Source organism: Ochotona princeps, chromosome 25 (genome assembly GCF_030435755.1).
Source record: "Ochotona princeps isolate mOchPri1 chromosome 25, mOchPri1.hap1, whole genome shotgun sequence".
In the NCBI taxonomy this organism is placed as follows: Eukaryota; Metazoa; Chordata; class Mammalia; order Lagomorpha; family Ochotonidae; genus Ochotona; species Ochotona princeps.
This window is the reverse complement of record NC_080856.1, coordinates 19,147,284-19,169,911: the sequence shown is the minus strand read 5'-3', so window position 1 is coordinate 19,169,911 and position 22,628 is coordinate 19,147,284. Positions and strand designations below refer to the sequence as shown.

Here is a 22,628-nt window from a genome sequence, read left to right as displayed (position 1 = left end):
GGAATGGAAAATCTTTCTGTCTCTTCTCTCTGCAAATTTGATCTGCCTTACCAGTGAAAATAAGTAAATCTTTTTTTAAAAGTATAGTACTAGGTAAGTCTGTACTCTGCTTCAGATTTTTAATTGTCATTAAGACTGACCTGCAAAAATTAATGCCTTCAAAAATCAGTTGCTTTGAAAGGCACCCAGCATCAGATGAAAGGTTTCCAGAGATGGATACTAGATTTGAAGGATAGACCTGTAGAGACACATCTCTCTGGGATTTTTCCTCTCAGTTAAATCTCTGGGTACCAAGTTGCAAAGGGTTTCAGTAGCCCTCTCTACCTTTATTTTCCCTATAAACTTTGAGTTTTTGTACATGATTTTTGCAGAAGTTTGTGTAGTAATATATAGATGACCTTATGCAGGAAGGCAGGTGCACACTGCACAGATTTGTCCTGAGGATTAAATGAATTAATACACGTAAAGGGCTTAGCAGAGTGCCTGGCGCAAAGTAATAGCTGTATATATTTACCTTAATATTATTGCACCGCTGTATAGAAAAGGTCGCTGTTGGACACACTGAGTTGTATGTAAGTGCATATAATTATATAGTATTTAAATGGAAGCCCCCTAGACTCATTGTATACGGATCTCAAATCCTTTTTACTAGGAGCTGCAATCAAGAAGCATGTGAGAAACCACAAAGATTATATATGTATTTCCTTTTTTTTTTTAAGGCGTATTTATTTGAAAGTCAGTGTTACAGAGAAAGACAGAGAAAGAGAAGGGGAGAGAGAGAAGATTCGTTCATCTTCCTATTTCCTGCTCAAGTGGCAGCAACCACCAAAGTTTGGCCCTAAGCAAAACTGAGCTTCCTCAGGACCTGAGCCCTTGGCTAGAGGCACAATCTTCAACCTTTTGAAAGAAAGGTAATAGGGAAATAGGAGGTGATGGCCACTGTGATTCCTTGGGCCGCCCCATAGTATTCATAGTATTCAGGCTATGAATATTACAGAATTTCAAGTCTGATTTTCTTGAAATACATTCCAGGTTCTGATACTTCCCAGCTATGACTAATGTCAAATAACCCTTTTTAGCCTCGTTTTTCTCATTTGTCAAGTGAGAATAAAAGAAAGAACTCCAGGGGCTGGCACCGTGGTGCAGTAGGGTAAGCCCCTGCCTGTGATGCCACCATCCCATATAGGTGCTGGTTTGAATCTCAGCTGCTCCATTTCCAATCCAGCTCCCTGCTGACATGGCTAGGAAGGCAGCAGATGGTCCAAGTCCATGGGCACCTGCGTTGAGAGACTCAGAAGAAGCTCTAGGCGCCTGGCTTCAGATCAGCCCAGCTCTGGACACGGTAGCCATTTGGGTGGGTGAAATGTCTTTCTGCCTTTCACATAAAATAAAGTCTCAAAAAAAGAACTTCGAAGGTTTGTTTATGAGCATTTTTGAGCTTATCAAAATAACTTAGTCCAGTGTAGTAACTGCTTCTGCTTGATTTTGCTTCTTCACATCATCAAAGGATGCGAGCAGAGACATAAGCAAGGAAACCAAGACTCCCTGGCATACTGTACCCAGAGATTTGATTTGGAGATTTTATTTTGAGGTTAGGGAGAATGTGAGCCTTTATGAACAGTGGAAAGGCAGAGCTGGCGGGGCACGAGAGGAGGAAGTGAGTCTCACTTTTTCTTGTCTTTAGCGATGTTCTCAATCCAGGACACGTATTTGTAAACATTGGTGTAGATGCCGACGTCCCCTCCCATGAAGTGACCCACCTCGATTCCCTGCAGTTTGTTTTTGCAGAGGACAGTAGCGACAGCCACCTCCTATCAGAGACCATGCAGGGAGAGAGAAAGGGAGAGAGAGAGATGGTCAGATTCTTTTGTCTCCCCTCATAGGAACCTGCCCCTGGTTCTCTATTTGAATGAATCTCGTCTCCAGGCAGCATATAGGCCACAAGGAGAGCCCTGATGGGCAAACAGGCTGCCTGATTGCTGTGATCACTGGTCTGGTGCGATCCTGAGGAAGAGAACAGTCTCTTCAGAAATCGCACACAGACACTTTTTAACGGTGTGCTTACACAAGGTGGAGGAGTCCACCGTGGGGGGAGGGTTTGGGGAGGGGTGGGGGGAATCCCAGTACCTATAAAACTGTGTCACATAATGCAATGTAATTAATAGAAAAAATATTTACCAAAAAAAAAAAAAAGGTGTGCTTACACTGGTTGGGCTGGTTTCAGTTTGTGGGAAACTAGGATAATTTTTTGAAGCTATGCCCATGTTCACAGTGTTACTTGTTGTGAACTGGAGGTATTGCCTGGTGCTTTACAACAAGTAAAGACACCTGGAGACTCAGTTACTGAAGAAACACCAGTGGCTTTAGATATCAAAAAATAATATATATGGTTACTTAACCGGGCGCATGCAGGCAAATGAAGGAGAAAATAGAGAAAAGATTACCCCAAAAAGCCTGCTGAATACTTTGATAAATTTAACGCATAGGGAGTTGCGATGTTTTTTCCCTTGTTCGGTTTGTTGGCACTCTTTATCGGACATGGTGGGGGCCTCTATGTTCTGTCGCAGGTCAGGATGTCTGCCTAAAAGGAAGAAAACGACAGTTGGTATTTAATCCTTCTAACCAGTGCTCCCCCTTCCATTTAAGTCTTTTCATGTTTGTTTCTAAATCATGAGAAAAAGGTGAGGTGGAGGGCTGGCCCTGTGGCACAGTGAGTTAAGTTGCCACTTGTAACACTTACATTTTGTATGGCAGTGTCAGTGGTAATCCTGGCTGCTTCACTTTCAGTTCAGCTGTCTGGAAATGCTAACACACTTCACAGCAGATTTCCAAGTGCCTAGACCCCTGCCACTCAAGTGGAAGACACAGATTGAGTTGCTAACTCCTATTCTGGCCTGCTGTGGCCATTTGGTGTGTGAGCTAGCAGATGGGAGATCTCTCCCTCTCTCTGTTGCTATGCCTTTTAAATAAACTTTTTTTTTTTTTAAGCAAGAGAAAGAATAAACTTTAGCATAGTTATGAGAGTCAGTTCTGAGATTTTTTGAGCTAGTCTGTGTGTCTTTAAAGTGCATAATGCTTTCTGGTTCGTGTTTGGTTGTGGACAAAAGGAGCAGCTGAAAGGAACAAGTGCTTTGCCTGTGGAATGTGTGTGTATGGGCTGTAGGGCCACAGCCTCCATCACATGGTCTGTACCTGATACTCAGGCATGGCATAGCCGGGTGGCTTGGTGGCTGCAGGTACCAAAGCCCCTGGAAGCTTTAGGCATATGGGAAGAAGCAGCACTGCACTTGCAGAACCTTCTCTTTGTTCCAGCTCAGGCCTGCAGCATACCCCTGGGGCCTTCACCCATTCTCTCTTCCCTTCTGCTCCCCATTGCTGAGGGCATGGATGCTGCACTCACCGTTGTTCTCCTGGCTCCAGTCCAAACCCGAGAGCAGACATACGGTGCCTGGCCGGACATTGCTGGTAGCCAGGGCAATGGGCTGGACTTTGTGGTTAAGGGTGGCAGGCTTGGCTAGTTTAATGAGCATAAGGTCATCCTGGGGGGAGGTGTCAGTTAAGTTCCAGTAGCGGATAATCTGGATAGGGTTAATTGTCTGCTCTGTGCCGTCTCTGACTCTGCTCTTGAAATTTCCCAGCATTACTTTCAGATTTCTGAAGGGAAAAAGGTGTTGTTAGTAATGACTATCATCATCATCATCTTCATTGCTAGGATTCCAATGTGGTAGATACTGTGACCAGTACCTTATCTGTATTATTTAATTTAGCTCACAAGTCTATGCAGTGGATCCTCTTTTTTTTTTCTAAATTTACCTATTTATTTTTTATTTGAAAGTCAAATATACAAAGAGGAGGAAAGACAGAGAGGAAGATCTTTTGTCCACTGAATCACTCCCCAAGTGGCCGCAATGGCCAGAATTGAGCTGATCCTAAGCTAGGAGCCAGGAGCCTCTCCCAGGTCTCCCATACAGGTTCAGGGTCCCAAGGCCCTGGGCCGTCCTTGACTATTTTCTCAGGCTACACAAGCAGAGAGCTGGATGGGACACAAACTGGCGCCCGTATGGGATCCTGGTGGGTGCAAGGCAAAGGCTTTAGCTATTAGGCTACTGTGCAGGGCCCAGTGGATCCTCTTTTAGTTGCATTTTGTAGATAAAATAATGGAGGCACATGGGAGTTATTTACCTATGGCAATTGAGGTCCTTAACTGCCATATTTTAATGTAGAAGTCCCCAGTGGAGTGGAGAGAAAAATAATGCATGCCCAAGAAATATTTGCCATCCTCTTCAGCAGAACCAATTGGGCAGTTTCCTTTTTTGTGAGGATGGGAGAATGGAATGACTTGAGTGTTGTATAGTTCTGTTTGTTTCACTGAATCCACTCACAGCTCTCCTTCACATTGCTGTGTACTTACGGAAACTTATGTAAATTAAATCAATGTGTTCTCTTGGCCCCTGACTTCCTTTTGGGTTTTGTCCAATAGAAAGTACCAGCAATGATTAAAGGGAGAAAAGAGGACTTTGGGATATCGATATCCTTTCAGACCTATGCCTGCAGTATTGCCACAGTCTGGCCATGCACCTTGCCAAAGGTCACTATTTCTGTTACATCACCTAATGGTGATCCTGGGAATACAGAACTGGTCCCTCCATTTCCCGATAACATCACTGTGGTATTACAGTTAGTTCTTCTATCAAACTCTTCAATTCACCCAAGTTAAGTGCATTATCAGTTGCCTACTGGGCTCTTACCGGTAAAATGTGGTCAATTTGCCAGTAAAAGGAAAAAAAAAAAAACTTGAGAAAATTGCTGGTGGAAGACTAAGAAGTTATAATGTAGCACCAGGTCCATCAATTCTGACACTATTGAATTTTGGGCTGGACAAGTGTTTATTGGGAGGGACTATGCTGTGCAACATAGGATGTTAGGAGTATGCTTGCCCTAGCCTCTATCCACTTGATGCCTGCAGCACTGTTGTCCACTTGTAACAGGTAAAAATATCTTTGGTATGGTCAAATTTACCAAGGAAGGAAGTTGCTGTTTCCGTTTCAGGAGGTGGGGATGCCCAGTACTCACGGTAGGTAGCAGTGAGCTGGGGCCAGCACCCAGCTGGGTTTGATGAGAACCCCCACACAGGGGTTGAAGTGAGATTTGAGATACACCAAGTAGGGAGCAGGATCTTCTTTCTGCACAGATGAGTGAGTGAAGAAAGATGTGCCTGGGAAAATAATTGAAAAAAAATTTTTTTTCTCATTGAAAAGAAACAGAAACAGTTGGTCAGGGAATGGGAATATTTGACATTTTTTCTAATAAAGATATAGGTTAATATAACATTATACTTAACACCCATAATTTATTGGTTAATATTGATGATTATCTAATAAAGGGTAAATAGAGGGTGCTACAGCTCAATAGGCTAATCCTCCTCCTTCAAGTGGTGGCATCCCCATATAGGCACTGGTTTGTGTTCTGGCTATTCCACTTCCCATCCAGCTCCGTTTATAGACTTGGAAAGCAGCAGAGGACGGCCCAATGCCGTGGGACCCTGCACCACATGAGAGACTCAGAAGAAGCTGCTGGCTCCTGGCTTTGGATTGACTCAGCTCCAGCCATTGTGGCCCTCTGGGGAGTGAGCCAGCAGGAACGAAGATCTTTCTCATTCTCTGTAAATCTTCCTTTCCAATAAAAATCTAATGAAATCTTAGAAAAAGAGTATAATGAGTATAACTGAATTTACTGCTTGTAAATGGATTCAAACTTCTTGAAAAGGCAACAAGAGTTGTAAATTATCTCCTGTAAGCTCATAAGTCCAACCAAAGAATACATTTTAAAGAAATAAACAATTCTGGATAAAGACAGTAAGAGTGTTGATCAGAACACTATTTAAGAACTGAATGTGGTAGCATGAATATCTAATATAGTAATGTTGGATGCTAGAATATAGACCATATGTACTGTGAAGTTCATTTGGAACAAGTGAAGCATTACATATATTAAAGAATTGTACTTAGAAGAAATATCAAGCATCAAAGGAAATAGCAATACTTCTTCAATTTAAAAATAAAATGTATGTATATGTTTGTTGCTATATTATACTTATATAATGTTTGTTGCTATATTATAAGTATTTATACTTATATTATACTTAGGTATATTATACTTATAGCAACAAACATTTTAATGTGTGAAATTAAACAATTTTTCCCTTCCTGAAAAATTTTCAAATTTCTAGTATGAAGACATGTTTTATAAATGAATTATTTTATTTTTTTTTAAATTTATTTTATTTTTATTACAAAGTCAGATATACTGAGAGGAGGAGAGATAGAGAGGAAGTGGAGCTGCCAGGATCAGAACCAGCGGCCATATGGGATCAAGGCGAGGACCTTAGCCACTAGGCCACGCCGCCAAGCCCATAAATGAATTATTACAAGGAATAAAGTGGAAGGAGGTCAATTCTAGTGTCAGAAATAAAATATTGGTCATATCTTGTCTGATTTGGATTTTTTAGTTAGTCATCTCCAAGCCTGAGCCTTTATTGCATCATTCTCTTTTCTGTGTGATAAACATTGTTAAGAATCCCAAGGTGAAAACAGTGAGCTATGAATAAGGCAAAAGACTTTGAACTTGATACCCGGAGTAAACTGAGTGCTTTAGATGGATTTATTGAATCTTCACAACTGCACAAGATAGACACTAAGACTCTCATTTTGACTGCAAAAGTGGAAACATACAAGGATGAACTAATTCTGCCCCGGGTTAGTAGTATGTGATGTAACGTAAGCCAACAGGGACTGATAAGCAATGCCTCACCAGCAGATTCTGCCATTCAAAGAAAAAATCTTGAAGGAAGGTAGGAATTGAAGGGAGTAGTACTTCAGGACCCCAGAATGCCTTATATTCTGAGTAGTTAAAGTTTGAGACAAAGGAGATTACCAGAAGTCAAAAAGAGTTTGTATCTCAGAAAGCACATGGGGACTTGCCAGAGGGGGATGAGATAGATGTTTTGGAACAATCATAGGGGATGCACTCACTATTGAGCATGCTTCAAGGCAGGTGGAAGTTTGAATCCATTTACAAGCAGTAAATTCCTTTAGAACCAGAAGAATCGGTTCATCCTGTCCTAGGAGCCTTAGGTTGGAACCCGAAAGGGAAAAGCCCTCATTTTGTTCCTGAGAGTATTGACTCCTCTGTACCTGTCACATATCCTCCTTCTGTCTTACTCAATTCTACATTAACTTCTGCCTTATAGGACGAAGTGGAAGGTGTCAGATACATACCAGCAAGGATGCACAAACAGAATATAAATTTCATGATGGATTAGATTCCTTGTAAGATGTAGAAGAGGAGCCGCAGAGTGTGGAGCCTTCAGCCCAAGTCGTCTCAACAACGCCTCCTAGAATCAGTGGAGTAGGTTAGGAAGGGTGCGGTATGGGACTGGAAGCCAGTTTTGGACATTTTGGGAGAGGGAGAAGAGCGGGAACTATGTTCTTATTAGGGTTTTTCATGGAAGGAAAAAGCTTACTTCCAAATATTCCTCAATCCAGGCCCCTCTATTTTCTGTTATTAAGGGGTCATCTGCTTGATGCTAGTTCAGCTCTCCATGGAAAAGGGAGCTACAGGCCAAAGACTTATGTTCCCCACAAAATTCCTGGGGCCAGGGCTGTGGTGGTCAGAATTCCTTACCTTACTTAGCTCATGGAGACAGTATCCCAGAAGTTTGCTCTGAACCCCTGACTGGTTAGTTATGCTGTCCTCAGGCCACTCCCATCTTTGTTATGCTAGCATGTTCTCTCTCCCTGGATCTCTGTTTCATCACTCGGTGATGACCACCAGTGTACTTGGTCTGGTTATCCCAATCCATAGCTGTGGGGTACAAAAGTGAAGAAATGGAAGAACTTCCATGGAGCAGTTGTCTCAAGAGTTGGCATATAGTTTACATTCTGGAGGGTCTGTATCTAGGATCTCAAAGTATAATGGTGAAAATTCATGGGGGTAGTACCTCTTAAATACTGCTTACTTAATGCAAAGCTGTTCTGCCATAATAGACTCCCACAATCATGTGTTGATGCTTGGAAGGTACACTTTACTGAGAAGATGTATGGGGATAGTACTTAGTAACATCCATTAAATACTTCCTGAATCTCAGGCACTGAACTGAGTTCTTCTTAATTTCTTCATTAGTGATTTTATATAAAGTTAGATATACAAAATTACTTGTAATGCATATTACTCAAACCCTTAAATTCATTTTTTCATCCCAATGGCACAACTTTAGAAAGAGAACTGGGCTGGTTTCATTTCTTCAGTTTTTTTCCCCTGATCTCTGGGTGACAGAAATAAAACAGAATTTCTGTCTTATTTAAGTGATCTTCTTGATCACACATGGTAGGAAATGTGAAGCCCAATGCATGTTTTGTTACTGGATGCCTACAGCTTTTCAACTGTCTCGTCCAAGTTTTAGTCTATCAACTAGCATGTATGTTGTAGATCTGTTCAAATTTCCTGAAATGTGCAAAGTGTGGCAGGGTGCACTATCTTGAACCTCACAATAGGCAAAGAGCTGTGTTGGGGAAAGTAGGCTGGTTTATGAAATGTACTTGAGCTTGGAAGACAAGGTGAAGGTGGATATGGAAGTGAAATTATCTAAAGTAATTGAACAGTTGAAAAAGAAACTTTTCTCTGAGGTTCTTTGCCCTAGAGTTTTTCATATAGATTGGGGCTGGAAAGGAAGTGTGTGGTTTGGTTCTGAACATAGAAGGAGGACCCTTAGCTCTCTGGAAGAGATGAGCCATGGGGACTACAGTCTGTGAATTTGCAACTGATATTGTAGCCCAGACCTCTGGTCTCACACACACAATTGCTGCTGGAAAACATGGTATTTACATTTCCTCCAGTCCCCTGAAATTTACCATATACTAAAAGAAAACTTTTCATTCCTCTCAGCTTTTAAACTCGCTGTTCTATCATTCACTTGTTTGACTTCTCTTTTTCTCACCACTAACTCCTAAAGCCCTTTTTAGTTCCCACGAATTTCTTGAATCTATGTCTTTCCATTCTCACTGCAACCAGCCTAATCCTTTCCATAATCTGTATCATTTGGGCTATCTTCCATTGCTTTCCCAGGCCAAGGGCAGGAACTAGATCAGAATGAGCAGTTGGGAGCACAAATTGACACCCATAGGGGATGCCAGCACTGTATGCAGAGGATTGGTCTGTTATGCCACCATGCTGGCACCTGGTTTTCCTTTCATATTCTGATGATTATCATGGCTGTGGCCATTTAGTATTTGTTCAAACACGTAAGTAATGCTTGCTTTTGTAAAGGTCAGAAACTGGTCTTGAGAAAGTCCGTTGAAATTGGAAAGTAATCCAGCCCTCTCCCACCAGCATGGTTACAGGCTGAACTTTATCGTAACAGAATGCAGAGGGGAACAAGTTAGGGCACAGTAAGCATGGGTTCTAGGCTGAGAGAGCATCAGCCTGAGTAATGAAATGCTAGAATCCCTTAACACAATACTTGGCTTCTTTCAGATCCCAGCCCAATAACAATTTGCAGCTGCATGATTCCAGAACACCCTGCTAATCCCTCCTCTGGGTCGAGTCAAGCCTTCAAGCAAGATTCCTAAGAACTGCACTGATGTCCTCGCCACCCTATTATGAGGCACACAATTGGCCTCAGCATCACACTCAATAGCCGAACCTCCTTTCTGGCCTCCTTTACAACCCCAAAGCATCCTCCCCAAAGAGGGTGCTAGTTCCTGAAATTGCTAACTGCTACCCACTCATCTATTAATGGGTTAAATGGTCTTTATGTTCAAACTTGCCTCATGTTTTAATTTGACCCTAAGTAAACTTTTGGTGATGTATGTAGATCTCAATCATTCCTCAAGCCAACATTCTGTCTTCAGGATGGTCATTTTGTTTTCCAAAACATAAGTGAAGTCTTATTTCCTGCTTAAAACTTTTCTGTACATCTGTATTGCTTCAGAAAGAAGTTCAATCTTTCAGTATCATTTTCAGGGCCTGCCCCAATCCTCACTGTATCCCGTCAGTGCCACTCTGTAGTCCTGCCTCCTTTGTGCCACACCTCACCCACCTGCCTTACACAGTTTTATCTGGGCTCATAAAGGCCTTATGAAAAACAGGTGTTTTTGTTTCAATATTAATGACTTGAGCTTTTAGCTGACTCTTTTTGTTAATCTCTTCCTCCATTTTTTGAAGGCTACTAATGTTTGATATGAGCATCTTACTTAAAACTTCTCTTAAAAATTTAGACTCCTGCAGATAGATGTGTGTGTGTATCGATATATGTCATTTATTGACACACATTTGATGTTCAGTTCTTTGCCTGTTAGTGTCATAGATTCCACGTATGTATGTTTGCATCTGTCCCCAGCCACATTCCACAGAGTATCTCAGAGCTACAGAGTTACTGAATCTAGTGTTGTATCATTTTACCATCCTCACTGATTTTTCATTTGCATATCACTCATACATTTTGTCACCAAAATTCAGTTATTTAATTTGAAAATGGTACCTACAGAGAAAGGGGTTAGGAGAAAATATGTGAGAGAGGACAATATAGTGATGCTGATACTGGCATTGGTTGGGAACTTAGTTCACACCCTGTTGTCATGAGATATAACCTGTACAAGGAAAGCTGTTTTGAGGAGGAGTGGGAGTGTGACTGGCATCCATAAAGGGGTGGGAAGTCAGTGTGTCACACAGAGGGGCGGAGATGTAGCTGACCACTGGGCGGACAACACCAGTGGGATGTCTAGAGGGAGAGGATGCTGGACACAGTGCAGGGAAGGAGCTGGGGAAAAGGATTGAGAGGCTAAGGGAGACCTTTGGAATGATTCTACCAATACGAAAGGGACTCTACGGAAGGCTTACTTGGCTTCTGTTTCGGAAGAGGATAGAGCTCAGATTCCTGAAACTAGCTTAGCCCAAGGCAGGTGTCAGTACAACTGAGAAGATAATAAAAACTACTGGCTGAGAGAGCAAGCAGTTGTGTACTGAGGCATCCATTTTACACAAAGACCTGGAATGGAAAGGAGAGACTTCTGGGTGACAGACTTGTAGATTCGTTATCTCTAGTTCTTCCACTTGCACCTGGTCCTGTTGTTGAGCATCTCCAACATCTGCGCTGTGTCTCTTCATTCCTTCTATGACTTTATCTTCAAGACAAGGTTCAGGCGGCAACATGAAGTTCATCATCTTATCTACCTTGCTCATGGTGGCTGGTGAGTGACTGAAGATACTGTTTTGTCAGGTTGATTTGTACTCTCCTGGGAATGAGGCTGTGGTGCTACAGTGAAGAGGGTGAGCTGGCGGATCAGGCCAGGATCAGGATAATTTGGGAAATAGGGATTATGCGAATTCTTCCCTTCTATCTATCATTTCATGCTCTATCATTTCCAGGACTGCAAATATTTTGTTATGGCCTTAAATTCATCTCTGATGGGGCCAATCTGGGGCACAGTGCTTTTTGAGGCTGTGTATGACTCCAGCATCTCATATTAGAGCAGCAGTTTGAGTCTTGGCTGCTCCATTTCTCATCTAGATTCCTGCTAACGCACCTGGGGAGACCCTGGGCAATTGCCTAAATACTTGGGCCCCACTACTCTTGTGGAGAACCAGATGAGCTCCTGGTCTTGACATGCCCAACTTGGGGCATTGTGCCAATTTGGGGAACAAATCAGTAACTGAGAGATCTTTCTCGCTCTCTCTTGTTCTTTCTCAATCTCTTGCTCTTGCTCTCACTCTCTTTACTGTCACTCTGTTTTTCAAATAAATAAATTGTGAAGAGCAACCAAAGGCCTCCTCTGAAAGGCTGATAAGGTTCTTGGCCTGAAACATGGAGGTATGCTGGAAGGGAGGATAGAAATGGGAGTCTGGAAGGAGGTGTAAGAACTGATTATGTACACAAAAAGCAGAATAAGTTTTAAGTTTCAAAAGAACAAGACAGAGTTTGCTTTCCTGGCTTTATAATGTCATGTAATAATAAATCTATAATAACAGTGATAATCACTACCATCACCATTATCATGATCACCATCAGCGAAGCATTTTGTTGTTGTTATTATTTTAATTTTATTTTTGACGATGATTACATAGTTGAGAAGGGTGCATGCCCATGTGGACCACTGATTAGGGTGAGAAGGAACAGGAGAAGGTGGATGAGACCATTGTTTCCAATTTTATCTTTCTTCTTCCTGTATCTGGGGGAAGGGAGGAAAGAATGAGAGAAGCCACACCCAGCATCCTAACAGCATCAATACCTGGGGATGGGGAATGCCACACAATGTCATCTCAGGGTCCCCGATATGGAGCAGATTTTGGGGACACTGTTCATGTGGTTTTCATAGTTCTGAGATGCTGTTGTTTTCATTGCTCCAAGGATGAGGACATCCTTCCAAGGTCCATTGGCTGACATGTTTCATCTCAGAGTCTCCGTTCACCTCGATACTTGCTGTCAGTGCTTGGCTGAGAGAGTTATTTGTTCTGCCCTCCAACTTCTGCTTTGGTACTAGATGTCCTCTGGAGACCTCAGTGATCTGTCATGTCCCCCATGTGCATCTGAGCATGCTGTCCACTGCACCGTCTTTAGCAACTGAGGAAGCCCAGTTCTGACACATGCACACCATGGTCAGACTACAGATGCTGCAGTTTTTCCCTGCAGCTCCTCTATCAGGTCACCTCCCAGTGGAAGATCTCAAGCACCTGAGAGATGGGGAATGCCACCTGATGTCATCCCAGGATTCTTGGCTCAGCCTGATTTGGCCCACCTCATGTCCTGGCTGGTATAGCAGCCTTGCCCGATTAGCCCACACCCAATGTTTTGGTTATTATATTTGTAAGCTCTATTGGAGCCTGTTTTGTGTTTATTTTTTATTTTCATTTTCTGGTTTTTTTTTTCTGATTTTGAGTGAAAAAATTCTGCTTTTCTCTCTTTGCAACATTATTATCAGTTTAATCACGGAGTCTTTTCACTTGTTGAAACTTTTAGTTCCTTAATTTGCCTTTCTTTTTTTACATATTCAACTTGTTAACTAAGGTTACCTATTTAAAAAAATGGATTCAAAAGCATTCACATTAGTTGAGACATTTGATGATGGCTGTTTTATTATCTTCAGTTAATTCTATCGTTTTAGCCATACTGATGTTGATAGCTGTTGTCTTTCTCGTTCAAATTCCAGGTGCTGTTCTATTCTCTGTGGAGCAACTGAAGGAAACAGATAACCTCCTCTACTTAATGTACCTGAATTCCAGTTACAAGTCCTGCCTGGGCACTCTGATTGCCCCGCAGTGGGTTCTGACCGCTGCGCAGTGCTTCTTACCGTACGTACGGGCTCAGTCTGTCTTCCGAGGCTCCACAGTTGGCATTTAATAGTCCTTTTGGGAATTCTAGAAAACTTGCACTGATCAAAAAGTGAAGATGCAGGAGAGCTTGGCTACATAGATAAAACATGCCCCACGATTGTTTTACTTTGTAAAGATCCAGAAAGGAAATGTAAATGTAATATTTTATATAGATGTAAAATAACTCTCAAACCCTGTTTATGTTTTTAATGTCCATTCAAAGTGATATGTCTGTGATTGTATTCCATTTTCTCTGCTGTATAATATTTTAATGTGGATGTCACTCAATTTATCACTTTTCATTTTATCTAACATTTCAGTTTCATCTTCCTTTCTTGTGAAATCTATAAAGTATGAAGTATAAAGCAAATATTATCCTTATATTTTTTGTCATTTACATTTCATTATGGCTCTCAGAAACAACTGCTTCTCTACTGTTTTCCCTGCATACTTTAGTCTTGAATGCCATAGAATTGTTTTAACGGAAAATTTATCTACTTGCTTGCCCAAAAGTCATGTATTTGCCATGAACTTTTTCTGGCATGCATGTTTATATTTATATAGGAATATATTTCATGATATATTAGGCCTCAGAGTGATCTTAGGACAAAGCTAATTTGACAAACCAGACAAGAGAGTTACTATCCCTTATGTAAACAGTATGTGGAGCCTAATGATCCCATCATGTTACATGATGAAAACATCAGTGTTTATATTATAGATTATGCACTTCATCTCTTATTCTCAACGCTTGGAACTCTGAGTACTTTGAAATGTTTTATGCTCGACAGTGAGGCTAACCGAAGTCTAATCAACTTTATTTTTGTGTCATGTGGCCTAATACACATATCCTGAAAGTAACTTTATTTTTTTTAAACAATATTTTTGTGTACTTTTTGTTCTAAGATAGCTCTCAAAGTAAGACTTACTCTGCTTAAACATTCCTGAAGATGACTATACCAAAATAATTTCTCCGGTTTATTATACCAATTATAGAAATATTATACCAATTATTGATTTAAACAGAGAATGAGCTTGTATTTGGTCTAGTTGACCAAACAGACTGTAATAATTCAGAAAGAACTGCAGTAGGAAGTGAAAACAACCTGGCCAAAGACCAGTCATCTCCAACTGGTGTTCAGGCCAAACGCCTAGCACCACACAGGTGAACCTGAGCAGAACTCAGGAATGCGACAACAAGACCAAGGACAGACATGTTTTAGTGACTGAAGGCACAGTTTGTTTAATATCGATGATCTGATGAGACCTTGGAAACTTGCTGGTTCCTGGAGTTGGCTCACAAATGGACTTATTGGGTCTCTTCCTGCCTTGTTTCGTTAGACTTTCTTTTTTCTAAGTACTCAGCAGTTGACAAAGATGCTAGACAAATGATTCTGCTGCTGGGCTGAGAAAATAAACTTAGCATTTGCAACTCATCAAAAACAAATGAGTGCTCATTAGCAACGTGGTACTTATGGTTCAAGAAACCATGGGTAGGTGACTCAGGGAGCCTCAGGTAGTGCTGAATTTTGTGTTCAGAGTTGCAGTGCCTGTTAGTGAGTCGATTTCAGTGGAATATCCAGAATGGCTGATCACTGTGTCACTAAAGGGTCATCAGGAAAACATGTTTGTTTAAGAGAATTTTAATGGAGAAAGGAGTAGTGTATATTCAGATGATGTACCTTTGCCTTAAAATATTTAAACTTTCTTTTGTTCTTTTCAAATTAGAAACTATTTAATTGTTTATTTATTTTTAATCTCCATTTGCTTTAGAATCACCTTTTTTTTTTTTAAAGATTTATTCATTTTTATTGGAAAGGCAGATATACAGAGAGGAGGAGAGACAGAGAGGAAGATCCTCCATCTGATGGTCCACTCCCCAAGTGAGTCGCAACGGGCCGGTGCTGTGCCGATCCGAAGCCGGGAACCAGAAAGCTTCTCCAGGTCTCCCACACGGGTGCAGGGTCCCAAAGCTTTGGGCCATCCTCGACTGCTTTTCCAGGCCACAAGCAGGGAGCTGGATGGGAAGTGGAGCTGCCGGGACTAGAACCGGCGCCCACATGGGATCCCCGGGTGTTCAAGGCGAGGACTCTAGCCGCTAGGCCACGCCGCCAGGCCCTAGAATCACCTTTTAAAATTATTTTCCAGGCCCGGCATGGTAGCCTAGTGGATAAAGTCCTCGCCTTGCATGTGCCAGGATCCCATAAGGGCGCTGGTTCTAGTCCAGGCAGCCCCGCTTCCCATCCAGCTCCCTGCTTGTGGCCTGGGAACGCAGTTGAGGACAGCTCAAAGCGTTGGGAACCTGCATCCACAAGGGACACCCAGAAGAGCCACCTGGCTCCTGGCTTCAGATCGACTCAGCTCTGGCCATTGCAGCTGCTTGGGGAGTGAGTGAATGGACATAAGATCTTCTTCTCTGTGTCTCCTCCTCTCTGTATATCTGACTTTCTGATAAAAATGAAAATAAATCTTTAAAAAATCGTTTTTCATAATATATTTTTGTAGGTATAGGGTTTCTTTCACCCTTCTCCTCTACTTCCTTCATTCCCGTGACTGTGGTTGATTTCTTAAGTGTAATCATTTGTTGCTCTTTCTGTTCTCAAAGGAGGCTCTTTAACAGAAGCTACTACACTCACAGACTTGATCATCTACTTTTTTAAGATTTATTTATTTTTACTGGAAAGTCTGACACACAGAAAAAAGGAGAGACAGAGAGGAAGATCTTTCATCTGCTGATTCACTCCTCAAGCAGCCGCAATGTCTAGAGCCAAGTCGATTCAAAGCGAGGAGCCAGGAGCCTCCTCTGGGTTTCCCACATGGGTTGCAGGGTCCCAAGGCCTTGAGCCGTCCTCTACTGCCCTCCCAGGCTATAAGCAGGGAGCCGGATGGGAAGCAGGGCTGCCGGGATAGAGCTGGTGCCCATATGGGATCTTGGCGTGTGCAAGACGAGGACTTTAGCTGTTGGGCTACCATGCTAACTCTGATTGTCTACTTCTACGCTTCTTCCATCTGCTTCTGGGTCTTGAACGTGAGCTGCTTTCTGGAATTATGCGTAGAGGCCAAGTTATTGCATTGCTTATTTCCTAAAGGCACTGTTCATATCACAGTATATGCAAACAAATTATTGAATTCCTTTTTTTTTTTTTAAAGATTTATTTATTTTTATTGGAAAGGCAGATTTACAGAAGGAAGCAGAGACAGAGAGAAAGCTCTTTTATGTTCATTCCCCAAGTGACCGCCATGGGGCACATTTGAAGCCAGGATCCAGGAACCTTGTCTGGGTCTCCCACATTGTTGCAGGGTCAAGGCTTTGGGCCATCCTCTACTGCCTTCCCAAGCCATGAGCAGAGAGCTGAATGAGAAGTGGAGCAGCTGGGACATGAACTGGTGCCAATACGGGATGCAAGCGCTTGGAGGTGGAGAATTAGCCAGTTGAACCAACATGCTGGCCCCAACCCACCGAATTTTATAACTTACTGTGTACATGTCCATAGGTGGCAGTTACAGGTAAAGGATCATGTGAGCAGAGATGAAAGAAGAGAGCTACATGCATTTCTGATCGAGGGAAATTGTGTATGAATATAGTATGATTAGTCTTTTCCTCCGTGTTAATATCAGCTGTATGTCTTCTCTCTCTCCTTCACCCTCCAGAGATCTTCAGATTATCTTTCATGGTGGTTCTAAAAACATTCAAGAATTTGCTGGGGAAATACTCCCCTATGAGAAGATCATAATTCACCCAAACTTCACTGCCACTTCCCCTAAAAATGACCTTATGCTGATAAAGCTGTCAGTTTATCTCTCCTTCTTCTACAACTTGGAATTTCAATTGCCTACTTTGGACACGCATGAAGTTAGTAGTTGCTTGATTCCTACCTGGATACCAAATAAAGAATTTAAGGGTGAGTGATTATCCGAAATATATTTTAGTTGTTTTCCTAAGATAGATTCAAAATTTCCAAATCTTTGAGGAGTTAGGAGGCAAATGAATTTTCAGGGCTGGTATCAAATTCCAAACCATGTGGAAAACTAGCAAAGGAAAGCCAATATTGAGTAGAGGGGATGATCTCTCATAAGACTTTGGGAATCAATCTGTTGTTGAAAAGGTACTTGTGTGAGTCAGATTGGTGTGTATTACAGGAGATTGCTTCTCAGGGTTGCATATTTACGTATTGGTTCTATATAAATTCCTCCCCATCTTTAACCTTAATTTGCATGATTGGTACAGTCATGCTGTACATTTTACTGAATAGGAGTGATGTTATCAATTATAACCATGGTGTGTATAATCTAGCACTGATTACATACCTGGCAGTAAATATTCTACATGTATTATATAAACTGATACAGATTTCTTAATATTTGGTCTTATACATGAAGAAATTGAAACTTGGGGAGATGGATCAGTTGACCCAGATCATCAACTTGGTGATGGAAGAGTTTGAATTCAGATATTGGTAAATGTGTGTGAATACCTCCTCACCCATCCCTCCTTTATGCTTCCGTTGGAGATAAACTCGTCTGTGGCATGGGCCAATGCTTCTTCCACTAATATCCAGTCTGAAAAGAAACCTTGAGGGAGGAAGTGGAGGCAGGATGTTTTGTGAAAAAGCCAACAGAAATATAATTTAAAAAAAATTTCTTGTGTATAGGAAATTCAGAGTTACTCCAGCATACCATTAAAACTACAAGGCATCCTGATGCAAACTGCACAAAATTGCTGGGTGAGAAATTTCTCAAAGGCACATTCTGTATGGGATTCCTACTAGGAAACAAAGAATACTGCCAGGTAACTTTAGTCATTTCTTGTTCATTGGCTCAATCTCTACTTTTTCTTTAATTTAATATTGCGTCTCTGTTACCTTTATGAAGGGCTTGCATTCTAGTTCAGGCTGAGTATTCTGAGTATTCTGCTCACAGTGAAGGGTTGAAAGAGTAGCCTCCTCTCCACCCTGTGTTAGAGATGGAAATAGAATCTGAGAATGTAATGCTGTCTTCCAGCTACTGCCCTGAAATGTCTGTCTTAGGGACGATCAGCAGGTAGTGTTAATCAGGGTGGTGGAATTTTTTTCTTATATACTGGGACTCTATGCATGGCAAACATAGTGACCTTGGATTTCGTTCGGGTCTTAGGGATTTTCCAGGTTGAAGGACAATCCCGTTGATCTCTGTTCTTTTCTTCGGTAGGAGTTCAAAGCTGCACCAGCTATATGTGGCGACCAGTTACAAGGGATCATGTCTTGGGAAACAGGATGTTCTCTGATGGGATACATTACTGTCTTCACCGATGTTTACAGCCACCTTCCTTGGATCAACAGCATTATTAACACACCATAAGCTGACCCAAACCTCCATGGACACAGTTAACTCCCAACTGATCAAACACGATCTATGGAGACCACACTGGGTATCTGGTCCCAACCTTTGTGAGGACCTAGGTTAACTGAAACTTCAACAGGAATTGTGGATAACTATGGTGCTGGCGTGATTGGTTTCCTTAGTGTTTCTCTGCTTTTTCCAACACCGTAAGTAAGTATTGATACCGCTGAAAAGGTGACTGCTGATCTCAGGAGAAGGAGTTCATCTAGGCACAATTTTTAATTTTTAATATTTAGCCCTAGGAAATGGATCAGGGGATTAAGCAGATGAGGAGAGGGACATAGGTATTTTGTATCCTTTCTTTACATACAATTTGATTCTTTAATTTTTTAAGATTTTGCTAAGAGTTCATAGCTCATTAGTTTATTCTTACAAGGGATTATTTTAAAATCAATTTTCCTGCAAGCACTGTAAAAATCGGAAATTTGCCAAGTACCAGATCCCAGAAATACTTGCCAAGGTTTTCTGTGTGGTCTTCACTGATGCAGATCTTTGTGGCATGTTGAATATGTTTCTCAAGAATGCGCTTTCGAGTTTTCATGTCATGCATCTATTATGTGCTCTAACTAATGTTTCTGTTAAAAGGAGATCTGGGAACTGTGAGCATGAGAGGCTCTGAGAGGCAGGTAGTCTGTTGAGATCACTGTATGTGATTTGCTTTGCAATTTATGTCATTGCTTTGAAAAGAACACACAGCCCATTTGGCATAGTAATCACATTCCTTATAATCACCATAATTAAAATCTCAGCTGTTTAGAAAAATTGGGTCAATTATCACAAACTTGCAGTTGTATAGTTAGTCACAAAATTGTTTTGAAGCATTTTACCAGTGGTATCAACAAATGCAGGAGGATACAGTTGTATTAAACAATGGATTTCTCAGGTTTTCCAGCTTCTAAGAAATCATGGGTTGTGCCGCCACTCCAGTTTCTAATTGGATATTTAATACCTCGCAGGAAAAGCTTGATCAGTGGGAGAAGCACAGATAAATTATGTCCTAGGTGCTCAAGGAGTTGGTTTGATAGCATAATGAAGGGATTGAATGAAATGTAAATTAGGTTTGTAAGCGTTCCAATTTACGAAGTCTTTGACACTGTCTTCAGCAAGACTCCCATTTGAACTTGAACCTCTGCAGTTTTCACCTGCAGACGACACAAGAGCACTTGCTCGGGACTTCCTGACTTCAAGCTGTGTCTCCTGCTGGCAGCATGGCACACAGGTGGCATCCAGATGAAGCTGACTCATCTGTTCAAGAAGAGAAGTGCAACAGCATAACTCTGCCGTGAACGCTGCCTCCAAAGCAGACACTGTTGGAAGCACAGTGGCTGACAGCAGTCGCGGTCCAAACTCCAGGCCAAGCCACCCGCCAGAGCCAGCCACCATCACTGCCATCATCTGCTATGGCAAATCATACTTTTCAAAATGTAAAAATACATGTTTTAAGGGCTGGTACTACGGCTCAACTGGTTAACCTACCACCTGCAAGCATTGACACCTTATATAAATGTAGATTCATGTTCTGGCTGCTTCATTTCCAATCCAGCTGTTTGCTTATGGCCTGGTAAAACACTGGAGGATGGCCGAACTCTTGGGTCCCTGTGCGTATGTGGGAGACCCAGAGGAAACGCCTGGCTCCTGGTTTTTGATCAGCTCATCTCTGGCTATTGAGGTCATTTGGGGAGTGAACCAGTACATGGAAATTCGTTTTTTGTAACTCTGCCTTTCCAATGGAAATGAGTAAAAATGTTTAACAAATAATTTAGATTTAACTTTGTCAATGTATTAGAAAATTATTTCTATATTAGAGAAGGAGAGAGTGAGAGAGCTAGAGCCAGAGTGAGAGTGGGAAAGAGAGCGCCTTGAGCCACCAGCTGACTCCTTCCAGGGCACGCATTAGCAGGAAGTTGAAATTAGAAGCATAACTGCACTCAAACCAAGCATTTGACTAGGTAGGACATGGACCTCCGAACTGGTGTCCAAATTGCCAGCTCAAGTGCCCATCCCTCTCCTCGTTTTTATGCCATTTTTCGTTTTTACTCTTGGGAATTAGTTTTTAACCTTTATACCTCAGTTCAAGCAGCTCATGGAAATGTAGCATTTGAGGAGATCCGAGGAGAATGCTCAGCTGACCAGCCAGAGCTGAAACACGCATGTTGAAGATGAAAGTGGTGCCAACAGACACGACTCTGAAGTCCATGCTACAGAAGTGAATAGAGGAAAAAGCTAGTCAGGCTGATTGTCTTTATTCCTAAACTGATTTTTTCCTTTAACTTATTCATTGGTATTCTGATTTAAAATACTCACAGCATGTATAAAACACTGCGGCTACAAAGAAAGATGAAGCAAACAAGATATAACCTACTTCCAGGCACTTACAATTCAGTGTGGGTGGTGCCCGCAATGTGGCATAGTGGCTGAAGCTGTCATCTGCAGTGTTGGCTTCCTATTGAGGAGCACCAGTTCGAATCTCTGGCTTTCAGCCCTGAGTGTTGTGACCACTGGGGAGGGAATTAGCAGATGGAAGATCCCTCTTCATCTTTCCTTCTCTTTCTGTAGTTCTACCTTCCAAATATGCAATAGCTTGGAAACGAAAATCTGATGTTGTACTGAAGACTCCTTAGTAAACAAGAAGTCAAATGCAGTTTGAGAGTTTGACGCAAAGAGGACAGCCAACCAGGTGTGTGCAGGTGGAGGTGAGGCTGTCCTGTTGTAGTGGTGGTGAGGGGAAGCGGCCCTGGCAAGGAGACATTTGAGCCATTTCCTGTGACGGTGAAGAGCTCAGAACTCCTGGCCCGTGGAGAGGTCTGGCCCATCTGCTGGGACCAGAGTTCTGAGATGTGAGAGATGCAGGGTCTGTGGGCTCCTTAGGTAGCTGCTTTTGTCATCTCCTGGGTTCAGGGCAGAGGTTTTGTGTGGCCCAGATAAGAGCCAAAGATTTCAGTTTCAAGCTGTCCTCCTGAACCACCCCCTGTGTCATCTGTTGCCAAAAGAGTGAGACTCTCAGTGTCAGCAGCCTTGGCCAGCCTGGAGGAGACGCGCTGCCTGAGGTAAGCACTGGGGCACAGTTTCATCATGAAAGCAAACAGCCACAGAGGAAGAAAAAGTGAGTGAGAACAAAAGGGACTGAGGAAGTGGATCACCTAGGAGTACTTCCAGAAGGCAACAACCCAGAAGATGGGGAAAGAGTAGCTCCTTTGTCGCTAAAACATTCTTACAATGATAGTGTCCTCCCTGGGCTCCTCTTTCCAGCAACATCCCTAAATGATAAACATAACTGAGATGCGAGCTTTTAAGTCATGCAGATGCAGTGTATATTTTAGCACACAGGAAAAAAAGAACCTTTTTATATTCCTGAAAAGCACCAGGATTTTTGTATATATTTAAAAAAATCGTTTTTTAAAGATTTATTTTTATTTGAAAGGCAGAGTTACAGAGAGATGGAGAGATAGAGAGGTTTTCCATCCTCTGGATCACTTCCCAAAGTGAACTGGCTGTACAGTTCTTTTTTTGTCCATCAGAGCTACCCTAATATTCTCTCTTGCCATATTACGCAACAGAGCATTCTACATTTTCCCTCTTATTCGGTGACACTCTGTGCCCATGAGTTGTGTCCCCTCCCCACACTACCAAACCTCTTATATTCACCATTCCACCCACCCACTCCTCCTAGGAAGTCACTTGTTTTAGCTTCCTCATATAAACAAGAATATGTTTATATGCATTTGTATTTGTATTTGTCTTTCTGTGCCTGACTTATCTCAGTTTACCTACTGGGCTTACTCACCTGTTATCTGCACCATCGCCGTTATTGTCATCACCAAATAATCCGTATTCAACAGAGGATTTTTAAGGTAAGGTCATTGTTGCTGAAAATTCACTTTATT

The 22,628-nt window shown here is 42.0% G+C and overlaps 2 protein-coding genes across 2 annotated transcripts; one reads left to right on the top strand and one right to left on the bottom strand.

The window, feature by feature from the left end:
* Nucleotides 1-1,562: 1,562 nt before the first annotated feature.
* Nucleotides 1,563-7,822, bottom strand: PRSS37 (serine protease 37). The gene is made up of 6 exons (XM_004594464.3): nt 7,684-7,822; nt 7,278-7,393; nt 5,074-5,215; nt 3,401-3,654; nt 2,445-2,581; nt 1,563-1,811 (listed from the first exon to the last, which is right to left on the bottom strand). The coding sequence occupies exons 2-6, from the start codon at nt 7,309-7,311 to the stop codon at nt 1,665-1,667; spliced, it is 714 nt and encodes a 237-aa protein (XP_004594521.1). The 5' UTR covers nt 7,312-7,393; nt 7,684-7,822; the 3' UTR covers nt 1,563-1,664.
* Nucleotides 7,823-10,677: 2,855 nt separating this feature from the next.
* Nucleotides 10,678-18,836, top strand: LOC105942327 (serine protease 58-like). Its single transcript, XM_058654989.1, has 5 exons — nt 10,678-11,246; nt 13,203-13,344; nt 17,017-17,267; nt 18,018-18,154; nt 18,553-18,836. The coding sequence occupies exons 1-5, from the start codon at nt 11,171-11,173 to the stop codon at nt 18,700-18,702; spliced, it is 756 nt and encodes a 251-aa protein (XP_058510972.1). The 5' UTR covers nt 10,678-11,170; the 3' UTR covers nt 18,703-18,836.
* Nucleotides 18,837-22,628: the final 3,792 nt, after the last annotated feature.

Bases quoted from the DNA above. Each gene is read 5' to 3' on its own strand.
- LOC105942327 (XM_058654989.1), top strand. From the start codon at position 11,171: ATGACTTTATCTTCAAGACAAGGTTCAGGCGGCAACATGAAGTTCATC. The intron at 17,268-18,017 runs GTGAGTGATTAT...TCTTGTGTATAG, and splicing joins ACCAAATAAAGAATTTAAGG to GAAATTCAGAGTTACTCCAG. The intron at 18,155-18,552 runs GTAACTTTAGTC...TTTCTTCGGTAG, and splicing joins GAAACAAAGAATACTGCCAG to GAGTTCAAAGCTGCACCAGC.
- PRSS37 (XM_004594464.3), bottom strand. From the start codon at position 7,311: ATGAAATTTATATTCTGTTTGTGCATCCTTGCTG. The intron at 3,655-5,073 runs GTGAGTACTGGG...TTTTCCCTTCAG, and splicing joins CCAGCTCACTGCTACCTACC to AAATCTGAAAGTAATGCTGG. The intron at 2,582-3,400 runs GTGAGTGCAGCA...TCTTCCTTTTAG, and splicing joins CTGGAGCCAGGAGAACAACG to GCAGACATCCTGACCTGCGA.